The sequence below is a fragment of the Protomyctophum bolini genome (assembly GCF_963924005.1).
Source record: "Protomyctophum bolini genome assembly, chromosome: 1".
Classification (NCBI taxonomy): domain Eukaryota; kingdom Metazoa; phylum Chordata; class Actinopteri; order Myctophiformes; family Myctophidae; genus Protomyctophum; species Protomyctophum bolini.
Genome location: NC_137862.1, coordinates 25,778,185 through 25,799,231, shown reverse-complemented (window position 1 = coordinate 25,799,231; position 21,047 = coordinate 25,778,185). Strand labels below are relative to the sequence as shown.

General features: G+C 45.4%; 1 protein-coding gene across 1 annotated transcript in view; it reads left to right on the top strand.

Moving 5' to 3' along the window:
* Nucleotides 1-21,047, top strand: part of herc1 (HECT and RLD domain containing E3 ubiquitin protein ligase family member 1) — a 139,367-nt gene that overhangs the window by 46,437 nt on the left and 71,883 nt on the right. The window contains exons 24-31 of the mRNA XM_080770003.1: nucleotides 7,116-7,365; nucleotides 9,157-9,277; nucleotides 10,688-10,739; nucleotides 13,090-13,361; nucleotides 14,075-14,287; nucleotides 16,197-16,317; nucleotides 17,466-17,703; nucleotides 20,620-20,792. Of these exons, the coding sequence (XP_080626129.1) occupies nucleotides 7,116-7,365; nucleotides 9,157-9,277; nucleotides 10,688-10,739; nucleotides 13,090-13,361; nucleotides 14,075-14,287; nucleotides 16,197-16,317; nucleotides 17,466-17,703; nucleotides 20,620-20,792 (1,440 nt within the window). The remainder of the gene's footprint in view (nucleotides 1-7,115; nucleotides 7,366-9,156; nucleotides 9,278-10,687; nucleotides 10,740-13,089; nucleotides 13,362-14,074; nucleotides 14,288-16,196; nucleotides 16,318-17,465; nucleotides 17,704-20,619; nucleotides 20,793-21,047) is intronic.

The following is a 21,047-nucleotide window of genomic DNA, read 5'->3' as shown; positions in this document are numbered from 1 at the left end:
CAGGGGCTCTGGACTGGATGAATCATTCAGACAATCAGTGGTCAGAGGTCTACTGTTCACTATTGCCATGACTTCATACAGGAACGTTCTTAGAGAGGAGCAGTCAAGCTGCGTAGCTGACTGTTCTAGAATGGACGTCAAGACACTTCTTATGGTGCGAATTTGTCTTTCCCAGACGCCACCCATATGACTTGAAGCTGGGGTGTTCATGATGAACTCACATCCAAGCTGCTTGAGCTCTTCCTGATCCATTTCTTTCAATGCTTCAGCAAACTCTCGTCTCGCTCCGACGAAGTTTGTTCCTTGATCACTTCTTATCTGACGTACCTTTCCACGAATGGCGATGAATGAACGCAGTGCGTTAATGAAGGCATCCGTGGTCATGTCGTCAAGCATCTCAATGTGAACCGCTCTGGAACACATGCAGGTGAGTAACAATCCATAACGCTTTAGCTCTTTCCTTCCTTCCTTTACGTAGAATGGTCCAAAACAGTCCATACCGCAGTAGGTGAATGGAGGAGCTGTTTCCATTCTGTCCTCTGGAAGGTCTGACATTTTCTGCTGTTCAGTGCATCTTCTGAACTTCCTGCACTTAGTGCACTTGTAGATATGAGATGATACAGCCTTGCTGCAGCCCAGTATCCATATGCCATTAGATCGGAGTGCATTCATGGTCATTCCTCGTCCTTGATGGTACACTCTTTCATGATAGTGCTTGACAAGTAAATTTGACACATGACTGTCCTTTGGAAGGACCGCTGGATGCTTCACCTGTGGATGTAGGGCAGCATGAGTTAAGCGGCCTCCAACTCTGAGGACACCTTGGTCATCCAGGAATGGACTTAACCGGTGCAACTTATTGGCTTTGCCCTTGACTGGCGTCTCCTTGTCACTTTGGAGTAACTGTATATCTTGTGAGAAGGTTGCTTCTTGAACCATCTTGATTATGGTCAACTCCGCTTCTCTCCTTTCCTCTAAACTGCTGGCTTCACAGGACTTTGGCTGAAGCCCTTTAATTTCTTTCACATGGCGCTGGAGTCTGGCGATAGCTTTCACCATTCTGGACCAGTCTGAAAACTTGTGTAGGCGATCTAGCAGCGACTTGACTTCTTTCGCCTGGGTGTCGAGAACCTGGACCTTCTTAAGTTCAGGATCGTCATATGTGATCTCTCCCACCTTGACATCTCCACTTGGTAACTCCTTCTGCCAAAGAAAGTCTGGGCCTGTGAACCAGTTAGAGGATACCAGTTGCTCTGCTGTGAGACCTCTTGAGGCGTGGTCTGCTGGATTATCTTCTGAAGCCACATACTTCCATTGTGTAGACTCTGTGCTTTGCTTGATGCGTTCCACACGATTTGCCACAAACACGTGAAATCTTCTGGCTTCATTATTGATGTAACCAAGGACCACTCTTGAATCAGTCCAGAAGACTTCTTGTAGGCATTCTATTTCCAGTTCTTTCTTGAGCATGTCACTGGTGCGGACAGCTACCACTGCTGCTGACAGCTCGAGTCTTGGTATGGTTGTGACCTTAGTAGGAGCGACTCTCGACTTTCCCATTACAAAGGAACAGTGGACTTCACTTGACGTACTCACTGCTCTGAGGTACGAGCACTCTCCATAGCCTGACTCACTGGCATCGGCGAAATGGTGGAGTTCGTAGTGTTGGACCTTGAAGCTTGATGGAATGTAGCATCTTGGAATCTTCACCTCAGCTAGATTTCGCAGGTCTTGAAGCCAGCTTTCCCACAGAGGTCGTAGGTCATCAGGTAAGGTGTCATCCCAACTGAGCTTGTCACGACACATCTGCTGCAGGATCTGCTTTCCCAACAAGATGAACGGTGCCACAAATCCAAGAGGGTCGTAGACTGAAGCGACTGTGGACAGGACTCCTCTTCGAGTAAGTGGATTCTCTTTGACGATTACTCTGAACTGGAACTCATCAGAAGCCACGCACCACTGCACACCGAGTGCTCTTTCCATGTGCAGTTCACCCAGTGCCATGTCCTTGTCTTTGGCAGCTGCAGCACATTCTTCTTTTGGGATTGTGTCTAGGACCGCCTTGCTGTTAGAGATAAACTTATGCAGCCTGAGTTTGCCTGTGCTGCAAAGCTCTCTTGCTTCTTTCACCAGTTGGATCGCTTGGTCTTCAGATGCTACACTTGACAATCCATCATCAACGTAGAAGTTCCGTTGAATGAACCTTACGGTGTCGTCACTAAAGTTTCCTTGTCCTTCAGCAGCGACGTGCTTCAGCCCATAGTTGGCACAGCCAGGTGACGACGCTGCACCAAACAAGTGGACCTTCATCCGATAGATGGAAGGTTGGCTTTCGAGATCTCCATTGTCCCACCAAAGGAACCGCAAGTAATCTTGGTCTTCTGCCTTAACATGGAACTGGTGAAACATGCGTTCGATGTCACACATGATTGCCACAGGACCTCTTCGGAAGCGATACAGAACTCCCACCAAGGTGTTTGTCAACTCAGGACCCGTCAGGAGGTGGTCGTTCAAGGACGTTCCTTGGTACTTGGCGGAGCAATCGAAGACAACTCGTATCTTCCCAGGCTTTTGTGGGTGATACACCCCATGATGCGGAATGTACCAAGCTGGAGCTTTGTGGATGTCTTCCGCCGGGACCTTTTCTGCATCTCCGCGTCTTATGGTCTCATCCATGAAGGTCTTGTAGTCTTTGTAGTACTGGTCGTTTCTTCTCAGCTTTCTTTCTAGGCACCTGAGACGATGGATAGCACAGATCTTATTATCAGGTAAGTTAGGTCTTTCTTTCTTGAATGGCAGCGGCATTTCGTAATGACCGTCGCTCTTTAACTTGATGCTCTTTTCAATTTTTGACAGGAACCTTAGATCTTCTTGAGAGATGGGGCTGGTCTCCGACGCTCTTTCAGCGAAGTCAGACTCCAGCATCTTGATGACATCTGCAGGTAAGAGAACTTCTTTGATCTGTGTCCTACAGACATAGTGCACTTCCTTTGTGAGGTCTGAAGAGGACGGTAGACCTGGCATCACTTGCTTCACCATGACTTGGTGACTTATTCCAATTGCATCTCCATAGTTGAGACACGGGTTGCCATATCCCACTACACTCCAGCCCAAGTCTGTCTTCTGTGCAAACGGCTGGTGTTCCTCACCAGGCACCACTTGTCTTGGAACGAGGGCTTGGGCACAGTTGTAGCCAATTAACAGGCCGACATCACAGCTTTGCTGAGGAGCAATCTCATCTGCAATGTGTTCAAGATGAGGCCATGCTTTCGCCGTATCTGGTGTTGGAATATGGTCTCTGTTTGCAGGGATAAACTCTCTTGTGTAAGTCACTGGAAGAGTGATTATCTTGTCTGAATAAAAACCTCTAACTTGTAGACCAGCTAGCTTCCGACAGGACACGATTGTGTTTCTTGAAGCCAACGTGGAGAGGTTTAGCTGAACTGGTTCACTCCTAGCATTGAGAGCCTTCGCTGTCTCGTCGAGGATAAAGGTTGTGTCACTTTGTGTATCAAGGAGTGCGTACACCAGAACTTCACGACTTGGCACACTTGTAGATGACACCCACACTGGAATTATTGTGGAGGTATGAGTGTCTCCAACATTCTGGATGACTCTAAGTGCCGTCGCCTCACGTGATGGTCTCTCTGACTGGTCTTGTGACTGTTCATTCTTCCTTTCTTTGTACTCTTCTTTGTCTTTGTCACTGTACCTTGCTCTGTCAGATCTTGTAGACATTCTTTCTTCCTTGGTGCGATCGTCATGAAGACAAGTTGGGTGTCTTCTCTCACAGGTGTCGCAGCTGTCTCTTTCTCTACAATCTTTAGATCGGTGGCCAAAATTGAGACAGCCAAAACACAATTTATTTTCTTGAACAAACTTGATTCGCTCCAAGATTGTCCCTTGCATAAACTTGTAACACCTTTGTAGACTGTGTCCTGCCTTCTCACAGAAGACACAGCTTGTGACGACGGCTTTCTCATCTGAGGTGGTTGCTAACACCTTTGCTCCAGGACCTCCGCTCTTTACACTCTTGTCTGGAATCCTTTCACTTGGCTTAAGAGCATGAAGAGATGTTATTGGGCTGCAAGCGATTTTAGCTTCACGTGTGAGGAACTTGACAAACTGGCTGAAGCTCGGGAACATGTGAGTGTCTTCTTCTGCTTCTATGACTTTCCTATTCCACCTTGAAGTCAACCAGTCTGGGAGTTTAGAGAGAATTTTCTGGTTCTCGTTGCAATCATTAAGTATTTCAAGACCTCTGATCTGAGACATGGCTGCCTCACAGCAGCGCAGGAAGTCGGCGAGTTCTTGAAGTTCCATACTGCCTTTGGAGCTTATCTTGGGCCACGCGTCGAGCTTCTCTCTGAAGGCCTTGGCGATGAGGAATGGATTGCCGTATCGCTCTTCTAGGATGTCCCATGCTGCATAATACGCTGGCTCTGTGCCAAGTAAAAAGTAGCTCTCTATGGCCTTTTTAGCAGATCCACCCACATACTTGCGTAGATAATATATCTTCTCTTCAGCTGGTATGTTCTTCCTGTCAACGAGCGTCTGAAAGGACACTTTCCAGTCGTTGAATCGGAGTGGGTCACCACTGAACACTGTAGGTTCAGGTAGAGGAATGCGACTCGCACTGATGGCTTCTGCGAGCGCTTTGACGAGAGCTGTTGTGCCATCTTCATATTTGTTTTCTTGCCTTGCTTGTGCTACAGCTGGTGGTGTAGAATGTTGCCGCAGCGGGCTAGTTTGAGGCTTGACTTCTTCTTCTTTCTTCACAGAGACACGATGGAGAAGATCATTTATAGTTTGAGGCTTGACTTCCTCTTCTTTCTTCACAGAGCCACGATGGAGAAGATAATTTATTTCTTCATCTGAGCCGTCGCCCTTAGCTGCCGGACATGAATCTATACTCTGGTCATATACTTGCTGTCGTGCCTCGGCGGCCTTTAGCTTCTTAATAGTCTCCAATCGATCTAGTTCTCTGCGCTTGGCTTCTAGCACTCTTTGTCTCTCTGCATTTTCAGCCTCTTGTTTGGCTTTTAGCTGAGCGGCTTCAACTTCCAGTCTCTGAAGCTCTTTAATATAATGCTCTTGCTCCAGCTGTACTTCTAAGGTGGCCTGGTTGGCAGCAACCTCAGCAGCTGCACTCTTCCTGCTTGCAGAGGAGCACTTAGTGTGGTAAGAGCTAATGCCTGTCCTTCCTGAGGCTACAGACATTACCTCTTCAATGACTCGATGTTCTTCATGTCTTTGACTTGTAGTATGCCTATGGGCTGTAGCTTTCTCCCTTGCATTTACAAGGTCTATTGCATCCTTGAACATCTTCTTTGTTACTGTTTCACAGGTGTCGATTTTGCGACGTGTGTTAAGGTCAGGAACCTCAAGGCGTTTCCAATCGTCATAAACGTCATTTAGACTCCTAGAGGTATTGCGTACTTTAGTCATGTGTCCCTCTAGCAGGTCGTCTGAGCACTTTCCACTCAGCGCTTGGTTGGCTTCTTTAGTGGCATCCTTCCACTTCTCATAGCACACACTGAACCGATGTGCAACCTTTATTACTTGCTCATCATGCTGTTCTTGACCCTTTTCCGTCATTCTGCGGACTCTTTGGCATAATGGTGGCTCTTCTGAGGAAGCGGGGTTGTCCACTATGATGCCTTCAGTCGCTTGTGGCTGCACGGTTGAGCTGTGCTCGTGCACACACTCTGTCTTGTCGGGTGCGTGTGACTCCATGTCTGGGAGATGTACATCTGCAATTGTGTGCTCTTCGCCATTTCGGGACATCTTACTTGCCTTACTGTTGTCATTCACTGCTCTTTGGTGCTGTCTTCGTGAGCAGTTAAGTTTTCACTGTAATTCCCTCAGTACAGACGACAGCAACGAGTTTTTAATTTACTGGCAGGATTTATTCGGTTCATCCAGACCGTGAAAACTGTAATCAAAACATGTACACAAATACAATAATCACTAGTCAAAATAATAAACAAACGCATACAGTAATCTCTCAACATTGTCTTGATAATGTCGTCACTTTCAATTACTGTATACACAAATGAACCTTGGTTACATAATCCACATTAAACACAAAGACCACATCTGACAAACTACAGCCCAACATATAATTGACTGCAGCAAATACATTTGTTAGCCCTTAGCTGTTTAACAACATCCAACAATTCAATACAAAACAATGGACAAAACAACACACAAAAAGTCAGCAAACTGTACCTTAGTAGCTGCATTGTATGAAGAGAATTGTGTAGCTTGGTATTATTCTGTATGATTGTCCATCTTGATGCTATGAACTAGCTTGCAGATGCAATATACACTGAGAAACATGTACTAAATCCGCGGACTTTCTTGGACGAGTGTTACGCTAAAAGTATGTCTTGACGGAAACGGGCGATATAAAACAAAGGTTCCGCCTTAGAGAACTTTGGTTCCTACCAAAATAAATAACTCAGAAATACTGCGCTGACTGACACAGAGGCAGTTACACCCATGTAATGCCATTTATATCTGGGACCCCCCCCAAAAAATATCTTTCAGGGGCCACAAGGGGGCGCTCCGCGGGCCGCAAATTATGGCCCGCGGGCCGCCTATTGCAGGAACCCTGCTGTACATGCTGAGTTCAGTAGTGCATCCTGTGGATGCAGAGGTCGTTGTTTTATTGCGTCCCTTAAAGGGCTACTTCACCCCTTTTGCAACCAGATCTTATTTTAATGAGCTTTGGGAGACAAGAAACACTTTCCTTGGGTTTTTATCTGGGTAATATGTGTTATATTATATATATTTTAGTATTTCAACGTGTACATGGGCTCCATGATGTCATGGACACTGGGCTAACTTCCTTCCTGGACTACAATTCCCATAATGCTTTGGTCCACTACTCCTCCTTGTGGATAGGGGGGGGGGGGGGTTACTGAGACAACATGTAGTCCAGGAAATACGTGCGCCCAGTGTCCAAACCCCAGGAAAGTGTTTCTTGTCTCCCAAACATTATTAAAATAAGATCTGGTTGCAAAAGGGGTGAAGTGGCCCTTTAACTATGAACTGCGTTTTGGGACGCAAAATGCACCCTATTTTAATCTCTGCACCCCCCCCCCCCCTAGGCGGAGGAGAGGAAGAACCCGCTCTGCAGTCCCAGCAGCAGGAGAGGCGAGGCAGCGCAGGTCTCCTCCCGGAGGGCCAGGACCTGTACACGGCAGCCTGTAACTCTGTCATCCACCGCTGTGCGCTGCTGGTCCTGGGGGTGAGCCCCGTCCTGGAGGAGCTGGCCAAGCAGGATGACGAGGGGGGTCTGCTGGCCCAGTCCGTCAGCGGAGGAGGGGGCACGCACGAAGCTCTGAGTTTCATGACCAGGTATACAGAAGTTTTAACGCCATTCAGGACGGGGAGAGAATCCCCTTTTGGGTGTTAATTAAGCATCATGGTTATACTTTAAGCTGTTGAAAAGTAGCAGATCTACAAGCTCTACGAGCTTGCAGATCTGCTACTTTTTTGAAAGAATCGTGACAATGTGACGCAAATCTTTGAATATATATTCTTTCAGAGCGGACGTTTTTTAACTTATATCTTTGCATCTTGGGGGGGAGGGGGCGTTCAATTTTGGACACCAAAATTTGGTGTCCAACATGTTGAAGTGCAAACGAGCGTTCAACGTTAAAGCCAGATGTACAGGGTTTCCTCGTCATACTTCCACGGGTCCGCCTGCAGTCCCCACTCTTACCACTAAGGGCCGAACGCCTCAACGTTGGAGAGCCTCACTGGGGGACTTGGGCTATAGGTCCAAACATTGGAACTATCCCATTGAGTTAAAATGAGCACTTCCGCATTCCATTGTTACGCTAGTGTCGCCACTCTCTTACTATAGATTATCCTGGGGCTCACCCACCACCATGTTTGACCCACTTTGTAGTACTACATGTTTCAACGGGTTTATCTGAACACTGACCTATTTCTATATGCGTCACTCTGCTGCGTTCCTATATAGAATGACCCAGTTTCACTGAACACAATCTCTCGCACGCACCCACATACGTACACACACACACACACACACACACACACACACACACACACACACACACACACACACACACACGCAGTGCGGTGGGATCATGACAGTGATGGGTAGGTTTCATAACACCGTTTTAGGTCAAGAAAAGACTGTACTAAACGTAGAGCCAACGACACCACGGGACAACACTCTATTTTTAGATGTTGTCAATGCAGGTCAATCACCCTCTGACCGTCAACATTGTTTTATCACCTTTCAGCCAGCTATTTTGGGGACAGGTGAAATTGAGTCCAAAGATTATAATTACTAAACAAACAAAGAAACAAACAAATAATCAAAGCTTTTCAAACTAAATGTGACCAACCGTGAATGGGAGAAAGTAATTGGATTATTATTATTTTTTAGTTTTTTCATGTCATGTGAAAGCAGGGAATCGTTGCTTCAAATTGACATTGGTTGTTCAGTTTGACCCACCAGTTTTGGAGATATGGCTTATAGAGTAATGTCTTGCAGAGAAACAGCAAGTTGAGAAAACAGGCTTGAAAGGTTCGCTTCTGTGGTCTCTAACATTACACCTAGCTACATGTTTAAACATTTATTTCATATTTACATGTCTTCTGTGGACTCTAACATTACACCTAGCTACATGTTTAAGCATTTATTTCATATTTACATGTCAATTTCAGCTCTGACACTTATTTCAGACATGCTCTAGAATGTGAAAAGTCTGACTGACTATTTACTCATTTTGGATTAAAAACAATCTTCTCCTCTGGTGAAAAGCTGTAGGTTGCACGATGACAGGCTCCCAGTCAAATCTGGTCACAAAAAAAAAAGAAACTGCAAAAAGATCTTCTATAATAAGCTATCTTGTAATTTTAAATGGGTCTCCCTCCATCCAAGCGGCTTGTAGATAAGTAATATATTGTGATATAGTGTAGATATGTGACTGGGTCTCCCTCCAGGCTATCTTGTAATTGTGACTGGGTCTCCATCCAGGCTAGCTTGTAGATCAGCTAAAAGTAAAGGAGTGGTATTAGACACCTTGTTATTATTGTTACACCTTTGACCTTTTGTGTGTGTGTGTGTGTGTGTGTGTGTGTGTGTGTGTGTGTGTGCGTGCACGTGTGTAGGAGTGAGAGTCTCAGTGCAGAGAGTCGCTCTGCACAGAGCAGCTCCTGTTACAGACTGATGAAATCCAGGAGTGAATCCGACCTCTCCCAACCTGAGTCTGATGAAGAGGGTTACGCTCTGGTACAGTGCATCTTACACACACACACACACACACACACACACACACACACACACACACACACACACACACACACACACACACACGACACATGCATAGACACGGGTGCACACGCACGCACACACGCAGGCCAAAGCAACTGTTTCAGATGCTGCCATGTGGGAAATAGCTGACAACAAAGACTAAGATGAGATACAAAATAAGAAGCCTTTATCAGCAATTATCCAGACCATCTAGACTCGGAGAGTGACGTCATTGAGGAGGCAGGAAACCCTGCTTGAGCATGCAGCCTTGGAGTGTGTGTGCGAAAAGCTGTCATTCATTGTTTTGTTTTCAACAAGGGCGGCACAAATATCAGCAACTTTAGGCATGTTGTCTGGGTTTAACACTTCCGCATTGCGGCCTTTCAGGGCTTAGGATGCACTCGCATTGGCTTAGGCGCCGTTTCAGAGTATGGGTTCAGACTCGGGGCAGCCAATCATGACTAATAGGCCAGGCTTAATTTGGCAAAAAAAAAAAAGGATATTATGTACAATAAAGTCTATTAACACAATCATTCCCGGGATTCCTTCAAAATAGGAGCTCTGGGGTGCCGGAAAGACATGGCCGCTTTTACTCTGAAACCCCCCCCCACCCCCGAATATTCTCCCCTCGCCTGATATCACTGAGGATGCGCTAGGACAACTACACACGTCCAATGCATCCGTCGATTGGATTCCCTAGGGATGGAATGTGTTGATTCAAGGTTCAAGGTTCAAGTTCAAGGTTATTTATTAGTGTCCCCGAAGGGCAAATGGTTTTACAGCAGGTCATAAGGCATTTAAACATGTGAATACATCAGTCAAACCAAAATTATTGCTGCTGGTCGCAAGCATGAGTTGCGCCCGGCCTACTTGCATCTTCAGAAAAGAAAGAAAAGGGATAGGGGGGTGGGGGAGGCATGGGGGGGGGGTAATGACAGAGAGGGAGGGGGGGGAGGGGCAGATCATCACACACATTACAGTTGCATTGTGCAGGCACGAAATGACTTGGGTGGGGGTGGGGTTGGTTTTGGGTCTGAAACAGATAAAAAACACTTTTTTCCTGGGCTCCTCTCGTATCTGGTCACTAGGGTCACGTCGTCTCAGAGTCCAGATAGTGAAAGGAATAACAGCAAAGCTGTGCAGACGTTGTGACCTTGGTTCTCAGGCGGCGAGGCTCCTCAGTAGGTTGTGGGAGGGGGGGGGGGGGGGGGCACGTGCGTTCGATGTGCAATAAGGCATAGCCATTTCCTGCAGAAAACACTTGTAAACCTAATATTTCATACTAAAGCAGTAGTAGCCACTCACAGTATAGTCATGTCATCGCAACAAAATGTGCAAGATTTACCTGTATCTTCTGTTCATTCTTTCTACCTTTTTGATCTGTTTCAGAGTGGGAGGAGAAATGTGGATCTGGACTTGGCGTTTTCTCATAAAAAGCGAGGTAATGGACGGTCTCTACCACCTGTTGTCCCGTAACGCAGTGGTTCCCAAAGTGGTCCGGGGACCCCTAGGGGTCCTTGAGAGAGTTCCAGGGGTTCCCCAGCTAAATGATAGTTTGGAACCAAATGGACCCTTATGGGTCTGTAACTCAGAGAGTGTACAAATGGAACCAAACGGACCCTAACGGGTCCATTTGGTTCCATTTGTATACTCTTAAATTAACATTGATTTTACAATATAAATTGGGGGTCCCAGAGTGCCATTAAATGGGGGTCGTTATTAATTAAGGATAATTAATGTCAATTTGGGGGTCCTTGACATGAAAAAGTTTGGGAACCACTGCTGTAACGTCTATCGTTGCAAGTAATAAGGACAGAAAGTTAAGCTCCTTGCCCCTGTGTCATTGGTTGCTCTGTCTCTCTGTCTTCTGGTTTGCCGTGTGGATTATAGTATATTTGCTCCTTTTGGGGCAGTTGAGCCCCAAAAACCAGAGGAGCTCCAAGCAAGTAAACGATGGCATGTTTCTTCCTCTTGTGTAAAAAAAAACGCAGTAGAACTCAGCTCACATATCCGTGGCTGTAGCACTTCATTCATCTCTCACACAGAACAACCTATTACTCTAGTAGCCAGCCCATAGAGCCCCATTGTGAACCCGGACATGTTGAGTACACCAACGTTTTATGTTATACATGCTAACTTGCATATGTTGAGCAATTTTCATAATTGGCATAATATTATGTGACCATACCTATAGAAGGCAAAACATTCCAAATTTCATCATGCTTTATGTAGAATGTGACACTAGGGGGTTTTCATGATGCTGAATCCATTTAGTTTTGCAAAAAAAACACTCCTTGGGCTAAGAACGGCCATAGCTGACATCACATTTGTGATTACGGCTATGACCGTTTTAGCCTAAGCCAAGGAGTGTATTTTTGGCAAAACTTGGAATGGATTCACCATCATGAAAACCCCCTAGTTTGACATGTCACATGCTACATAAAGCATGATGAAATTTAGATTTTTTTTCCCCTTATAGGTTGTTAATAGTATGTCACATATTATGCCAATTATGAAAATTGCTCAACATATGCAAGTTAGCATCCGGCAGTTTCTACATGTTGGGGACCCATACTAAACATTTCTAACATAAAACGTTGGTGTACTCAACATGTCCGGGTTCACATTCTGGCTACTAGACTATATATGAATACGAGTCTCCAAAACCCTCTAGGACGCCCCACGTTCGATCAATACTTTCACTGCATTACAAGCACAACAGCGGAAACCGAAGGCATTCTCATGCTCACTGCGCTGCAAACGGATTCCCTTTTCTGCTTGGGATGTTCTGTCTATATATTTTCTAAAATGATGACACATTTCCTCCTAAAAGCTAGAACACTTATTTTAACCTAATTGCACTTCAATGGCCTCATCGATACAGCCATGAAGCCAGATACTGTAAACTTAGGTGGTTTCAATCACCAGCCCTGCTTAACCATTTCACCATATAGTAGAATCTACGCCTTTAATGGCTGATCAAAGCTTGTGGCAGCATGATTGTCACTAGTTGGCTCTTGGATGAAAGAGTAGATAATGGCAGCATGATACTGTCAGTACTACTGTAGGCTCTTGGATGAAAGAGTAGTTTAATGGCATTGCATTGAAATGCCTCTTTGAGTGCTTACTTAATAAGCCATGTTGACCATCCACTATAGGGCTGGGCTATTAACCAAAAATATATGGAAACCAAAATTCAGAAGCAATAATAGAGAAGCAACTGTTTCTATATAATTTCATATATGTTTTTCATAATATTTAAATGAATCGACATACATACATTCTAATATTTGTTTTTCTAGTCTACTAAATGGATTAGTCTGAGCAACAACTTAACCCATTCTGACCGGGAACCCATTTTGGTGTCGGCATCATGTTATGCTTTAGCTATTGAAAAATAGCAGATCTACAAGCTCATAGCGCGCCACCGAGTGGCGCGCTACGAGCTTGTAGGTCTGCTATTTTTGAAAAATCGAAGAACGACTGACATTTTTTTTAAATCTGATCTCAGGTCAGAATGGGTTAATCAGACCAGTGTGTGTCCAGTGGAAACCTCGTATGAATCTGATCTCAGGTCAGAATGGGTTAACCACTTACTGTGTGCTAAAATAGTGGAAATAGACGATCTACACGCACACAACACGATGCGATGCGTTGTGAGCTTTTAGATCTGTTGATTTCGAGTCATATTGCCCAGCCCTGCCACCACCACCACCATCCACACCTGATAGAGATCCACATTGTTTTCTATATGTTACTCTGAGAAGCCTCCTCTCCTCCTCGTGTTGCAGGCCTCCTCCGCAGCTCTCCGGACTCCCTGGCGGACGCGTGGTTCCGCGCCAAGCTGAGCCGCCAGCGGAGCTACGGCTCCGCCCACTCCTACGAGGAGTCGGACCTGGACCTCAGCCGCTCGCTGGGCGTGCACGCCCTCATCGACAACATGGTCAGCTTCATCAGCGGTGACGTGGGCCTGGCGCCGGCCTTCAAGGAGCCCGAGGAGGGCATGTCCACCAGCCCCCAGGCCACCATACTGGCCATGGGGCAGCAACAGAGCAGGGCTGAGGTAAGCAAAATATGTCTCCCGGTTTTTGTCCGGAACGGAATGGGGGGGCTTTACAGAGTAAAAGCGGCCATATCTTCCCAGCTTCTATTTTGAAAGAAGTCTCGGCGCTGATTGTTAATGCGTGAAAGGGATATTTTCAAGTAAGTAGCTTGATTCAGTATTTAGATATTTAATATTCATTTTAGCTGCCTCGCCCACTTCCTATACAAACCCATGTTTTTTTTTTTTTTTACTCATATCTTTGTTTCTGAGGGGTCCACGGAATAACATATTTTCAGATGGTGGTTGGCGGCCAATTCCATATAATTTTCACTGCATGAAAAGAGGAGTTAACGCGCAATTATGGGCACTAGATTTGCCTGTAAACCTCAAGTTTAGCAGGCATATACAGTGATATACGGTAATATTCGGTACAATTCGGGAGTTTACCCGGAGTTTGTTGAAAAGTTTAACGGGAGTTTCCTGTAATATACACATCCGTATTCCATGCCTTTTGCGCAGTGTTTTGGGGGTCCTTGACATGACATTGTGTGAGAATCACTGACATAGAAAGTAAAACATAGGCGTTGATTTAGAAGACAGCGCTTCTAGAATCTGGTAGTATCAGGTCTAAAATGGGCTAAATTAGAAATAAACTGATATTGAATCGATTGAATCCATCCATCTTATTGAATGGTGCCTGATGTGTTGTGTTGTGTTGTGTGTCTCTCCAGCTGCGTTTGGAGGCTCTCCACCAGATCGTGGTGTTGATCTCTGGCATGGAGGAGAAGGGTGGAGGCCTGTCTGGAGGAGCCTTCCAGTCGTCCTCTCTGCTGACCTCGGTCAGGCTACAGTTCCTGGCCGGCTGCTTCGGCCTGGGCACCGTGGGCACCGTGGGCACGGGCGGCGGGGTGACGGGAGAGAGCGTCCAGCTGCACCACTACCAGGTAGGGAATGGTTTTTGTCGACTAAAACTAAGACGACAACTACCTTTTTTTCACTGACGGAAACTACATTACAATTTCTTCAACACATGGAAACTAGACTAACATGTTAGGAAGGGACTAGTGGACAAGAGAGAATGGGCTGTATTTTGCGTGTCTTAAAGGACCACTTCAGCACTTTTCAACCCATCTTCATATAATAGGTCCTCAGTAATAATCATGATAAAATGGCAAAAAAAAAATCTACTCAGTTAGTGTCTCATAGGGGGGCTGTGGGCAGTTTAGAAACCATCTTCCAGTGACATCATCATTAGGCAGATTATTTTTTAAACAAACAAAAAATGCTTAGATTTTCATTATCGTGAGAACGATGGCTTCCATTTTCGCATTGCAACTTTTCAGGACTAGAAAGCCTGAAGTTTTCATGAGCTTGTATTCCCCATCGATGATGTCACTGGAAGACGGTTTCTAAACTGCCCACAGCCCTCCATGCTCTTTGGCCACTCAGAATAGCCAAATGGCATTGATCACGCCTCCAGGTCTTAAGTTAAGTAATAAGACCTGGTACTTAAGACACGCAAAATACAGCCCTATGAGTCACTTTACACTCAGTTGCATGCTGAAAATAGCAGATCTACAAGCTCACAACGTGTCACGCTGCGACGCGTTGTGAGCTTCTAGATTGGCTATTTTTAGCAAGTGTCAAATCTGTCATTTCGACGGCATCAAAGCCTGCTGAAATACATTTTAGTCGACTAAATAAACTGTAGATTTAAATCTCATGATATTTAGTCGACTAAAACTACACTAACACTAAACTCACTATATTTAGTCTTAGTTTTAGTCATCATAGCTTTCATTTAGTTTTTGTCAGTGAAAAAAGGTAGTCAACGAATTTTTTTCGAAATGGTATTAGGCCACTTTCACACCCAAAGTTGTCTTAGAAGGTCCGGATCGAGGACCAAGGACCAATTATTTGCATTTAGATTTTGTTACCCCGGCCCGATTAGATCTGATGTTATTTCTGTGCATCAAATCGGCGGGCAATTACATGTCATAGTAGTTTAAACTTGGAAGCTGTGTTGGTCAGTTAGTATTGCACTTCTAGTCAGAACAGCTCCGCTTAAAATGAACAGATCTACACGCTTACATCCTGTACTATACCGTACATACCATTCCGTGTCGATATCTTGTACATCTGTTATTTTTGTGCATGTGAACCTCGTACGCTGCCATTACATTTGCGCTGCGCCTCCTACATGGATGCGGGTCTAGTGGTCTAGCCTACTATTCAAATCAGCTGACAGCTGTCATATCAATAGTGAATAATCATAGATCCCGTAAAAAATACTTTTAGAACTAATTATTAATGCAACCTCACAACTGCTGACGCCCGACGGCTATTTTGTCTATCTTCCTATATTTGGTCCTCTATAAAGTCCGAATGCGTAACGAACCGCACAGTGGTTCGTTTGGAAGCGGACCGAGTTCAGCCTTTTTTGGCGGACCATGGTTCGTTTCTTTGATCCGCACCAGATGCACGTTCACACCAGCCGAACCAAAGGGGTAAGCGGCCCATGGTTAATTTTAAACGACCCATGTGTGAAAGCGCCCTTAGTCAAGAAAAACAACGCTGATTTTTCAGGCTCATGACATGACTCAAGGTTAAAGGAGTTTCATTGTCATTCCATACAAGTACAGAATTAAATTTGCCGTCAAGGCAAAATAAATAAAACACACAAAATTCTTTCAGCGCAAAATGTCACGTTCAAGTTCAGGAGAGCTTGAAAAGAGGCAAATCTCCTGCTGCTGGCATGGAAAAGGAAAAGGGCGCATTTGCATTATTTTCACCGTGCTTCCCCTTGGATGTCTATGTGTGTGCGTGCCTGGTCTTGTGCTGTTTTTTTTGCAGGACGGCGTGAAAGCAGTAAAGAGGAGCCTGCAGCTGGACATCCAGACAGCCGTCCACAAGATCTATCAGCAGCTGTCCGTCACACTGGAGAGAGCACTGCAGGCCAACAAGCACCACATAGGTACTGTAGAGAGCACTGCAGGCCAACAAGCACCACATAGGTACTGTAGAGAGAGCTGCAGGCCAACAAGCACCACATAGGTACTGTAGAGAGCACTGCAGGCCAACAAGCACCACATAGGTACTGTAGAGAGAGCTGCAGGCCAACAAGCACCACATAGGTACTGTAGAGAGAACTGCAGGCCAACAAGCACCACATAGGTACTGTAGAGAGAACTGCAGGCCAACAAGCACCACATAGGTACTGTAAAGAGAACTGCAGGCCAACAAGCACCACATAGGTACTGTAGAGAGAACTGCAGGCCAACAAGCACCACATAGGTACTGTAAAGAGAACTGCAGGCCAACAAGCACCACATAGGTACTGTAGAGAGAGCTGCAGGCCAACAAGCACCACATAGGTACTGTAGAGAGAACTGCAGGCCAACAAGCACCACATAGGTACTGTAGAGAGAACTGCAGGCCAACAAGCACCACATAGGTACTGTAAAGAGAACTGCAGGCCAACAAGCACCACATAGGTACTGTAGAGAGAACTGCAGGCCAACAAGCACCACATAGGTACTGTAAAGAGAACTGCAGGCCAACAAGCACCACATAGGTACTGTAGAGAGAACTGCAGGCCAACAAGCACCACATAGGTACTGTAGAGAGAACTGCAGGCCAACAAGCACCACATAGGTACTGTAGAGAGAACTGCAGGCCAACAAGCACCACATAGGTACTGTAGAGAGAACTGCAGGCCAACAAGCACCACATAGGTACTGTAGAGAGAACTGCAGGCCAACAAGCACCACATAGGTACTGTAGAGAGAACTGCAGGCCAACAAGCACCACATAGGTACTGTAGAGAGAACTGCAGGCCAACAAGCACCACATAGGTACTGTAGAGAGCACTGCAGGCCAACAGGCACCACATAGGTACTGTAGAGAGAACTGCAGGCCAACAAGCACCACATAGGTACTGGAGAGAGAGCTGCAGGTTTTAACCCATGCTTTTAGGACTGAGACCAGATTCTACAAACCGAGAGCATTAATCCAGCACCACAGCACCTTGTGACATTTGTTTCGAAAGGCACTTTATAAATAAAATTTACCTTACCTTATCTCCTCATTGACCCATCCTCCCCCCCCCCCCCCCCCTTCTAGAAGCTCAACAGCGCCTCCTCCTGGTGACGGTGTTCGCTCTGAGCGTGCGCTACCAGCCTGTGGACGTGTCCCTGGCCATCTCCAGCGGCCTGCTCAACGTGCTGTCTCAGCTGTGTGGCACGGAGACCATGCTGGGACAACCGCTGCAGCTGCTCCACAAGCCGGGCGTGTCCCAGCTCAGCACCGCCCTCAAGGTGGCGTCCACGCGCCTCCTGCAGATCCTCGCCATCAGCACCGGGTAGGTGATAATATACACAGTATATACAGTATATTTAACCCATTTTGAACAGAGGACGATTCTACAAATGTCTTCTAAATTCTGACAGTTTTCTGAAAAACCCTACGATTCTATGTGTCAGTCGTTCTCAAACGTTTTCATGTCAAGGACCCCCAAAAATATATGAAATTGGCCGCCGACCCCCATCTGAAAATATGTTGGGCCCCCTATAAGCAAAGATTTGAGCTAAAAACGTTCGCTCTGAAAGAATATATATAAAGATTTGCGCCTCATTTTCAATATTTGAAAAAAATGGCAGACCTACAAAGCATAACATAATGGATAATTCCTAGGACGTCTGGAGACGTCTTGGGCACAAATTGTGTTAAAACACCAAAAGGGGTTCCCGTTCAGAATGGGATATATAGTCTGTGGAAGAAGTAAAAAATTATTGTCTCTCACACGGTTATATTTAAACTAGTGCTATGTTTCACCCGTTTCAATTAGCCCTTGGCTAAATCCCACCCCAAAAAGCGATTGTCCAATGCCAATCCAAATAGTTTAGCAACTGTTCCTAATATGCAGGTGAAGCTTTCGCCACCTCATAGCGGTCAGTGTTATTTTACATGGCTGTGTTGTTGAACATATACTCAGCTTAACGTTGAGAAAGTTACACGACTGACCCACCCAGGTGATGGCAATAATACTAATGACCGTAGTCTTACCGTGCAACATGAAAACTCTGGTCCGGTGGTCGTTAAAAGTTGATTTCTCCCTCTGTCATTTCCTTCTATTCCTAGTTTATTTAAATAATGTCATGCACAATATTTTGTCCAGTGCATAGCCTTCTGCAGGCCGGGTTGACTAGATTTAGAAGACATTTTGAAGGTTTGTCCCTGGAACAACATATTTTCAGAACGGCCAATTCCATATCATTTTTGGGGTCCTTGACATGACATAGTTTGAGAACCACTGACATAGAAAGATAGGTTTTTAAAGTGATCGTGACATTATTTTGAACATAATTTTAACAACATTAAAAGTCTTGGCCATGGTCCTTCAAACGTGTCTAAAAAGTTTGAACAGAAATCTCCACTCCAGTATTTCTTGCCAGGAGTTTTTGTGTGTATGTAATATGCATCCTGAGAAGGCATAGAAAAACACATTATTTTAGCCTGTAGATGTCGGTAATTCCCCCTTTCCTGTCAATCACTACCCAGCTCCGCCCCCCCCACCTCTCAAGCCCTCCATACCTCTCCGCCCCCCTCAGAGAAAGGGACTGTTCTTTTTTTTTTCCTTTACAAGTTCACAGCATCTCAGCCATAGCAACGCTGCCAGTGCCAACGCACGCAACTTCTTCTCCTTTTATAACTATTTGTTTATAGTTTATATAAAATGTTATTTATAATAAGACTATCACTGCATGTATGTACTGAGGGGATGGACAACAACATGTATTCTCTGCTGCAAAAGGAGAGGAGACTGGAGCAACACGGACATTTAGAGCCTTTTATTAAGGTGCTGAGTATACAAAACGACTAACGTTTCGACCTTGCGGTCTTCATCAGAGTCCACTCTGATGAAGACCGCAAGGTCGAAACGTAAAAGGCTCTAAATGTCCGTGTTGCTCCAGTCTCCTCTCCTTTTGCAACTTTGATGTCCCTGCACCTGTGAAGCACCGGATCAGCCGTTTTAGGCTTGAGGCGCGTTGGTAGACTCCCTTTGCAACATGTATTCTCTATTCAACGTCATCGTACGAGCAACAGTTGGTAAACAAATAAGGCACGTTCGGAAATACCGCACCGGAGCGCACTCGCCTATTAGTTTGCATTGCACAGTGCCAGTTTGGCTCAGTGCGCTATTTCCGAACGCGCCTATGAAACTCCTGCAATATCTCACCCCACGACCACGTCGACATAAACTTGTGTAATGTCATCGATATCATACTCAATGACTATAGCCTATCATTATTCGCCATACTTTTAACGTGGATTATATCACACGAGCGTTGGCTGCGTTGCTATATTCCACTGTATCGCATTACAAGAACAATAATGAGCACATGCAATCTACAACAGCTGGTGCACGCCACGAATCAAAGATTAATAATAGTCAAACACACAGCTAATGCGGGTAGTGGCAGTGATTGACTATAAATTAAAAGTATGCTACCATGAAGCACTTCGGGGTGCTGCAGGCGATTGATTTTTTATTGTGAGTCCACTCAAATAGTACTGCACAACAATTTAACACAAATCATTGCAGTATAAATACTTATAGTTGGGATTGGGACACGAATGCTTGGTATTGCTCCTGGGTTCATAAAAAGTTTGGTTGCAAATCCACTCTGAACTTGTCCGAGATTTGAAAAACTTTCTGGGGTGAAATGATGTGCGCACAAGAGTCGCTTCTTTGACAACTTGGTTGGAACGTTACCGTCAAAAATAAAATGCATCCACCTAGAGCGTGAATCTTCATCTAGGCCAGTTGGTGGAAAGTGCAAGGACTTGTGTTGATTGACACAGCCGACAACGGAGCAGATTGCTTTTTCTCTAGAACCATTATTATTATTATTATTATACTGAAACAAAGTCGCGGTCAGAATGAGGAAGAAGAGAGGAGAGGGGCGGGGAAGAGAGGAGGGGGGCGGGTAGTAGAATTGGCAGGCAGGGAGCAGAGGAGAGGGGGCGCGGTTTAGCGTTACATTACGTAGGCCTCCGCCGTCCAAGCCACGAGTCATATTTGCATAATTATTCACAAAAGTCCAGACAGCGGAGAATACACTGAATGTTCAAATTTGTTTTTTTTTTGGTGAAATTGATGTCAAGAAAAGCCAAAGAACACAAAATATCTACAAAAATGTGTTTTAAATGTCACAATCCCTTTAAGAAATGTTCTGATTTAGAAGACGTCCCTTGCTCTCCTGTGGTCCTGCAGGACGTATGCAGACAAGCTGAGTCCCAAGGTGGTCCAGTCCCTGTTGGACCTTCTCTGTAGTCAACTGAAGAACCTGCTGTCTCAGGCGGGGGTCAGCCTGCTGTCGTCCACTAAAGAACATGATGAGGACCACAAAGAGGACAGCGCCGATTCCGAAAAGAAAGACTTCAGAGGTTGGAAAGCACTTTATTAGACACTTTGATACGGGGACGTGCAGAGAGTGTTAGAGGGGCAGGGGCTGAAATCCCGTAAGAGGGCACTTTTTGGACAAAAATAGCAGATCTTCAAGCTATGTGTGCACGTCCCTGCTTTGATATACTAATTTGGGATTCAATTGTAATGTACCTTCTTGGTTTGGATGTCGGGGGACAAGCTCAGAATGCTCATTGACTTGAACATACATGTAAATGAACAACTTGTTTATTGAA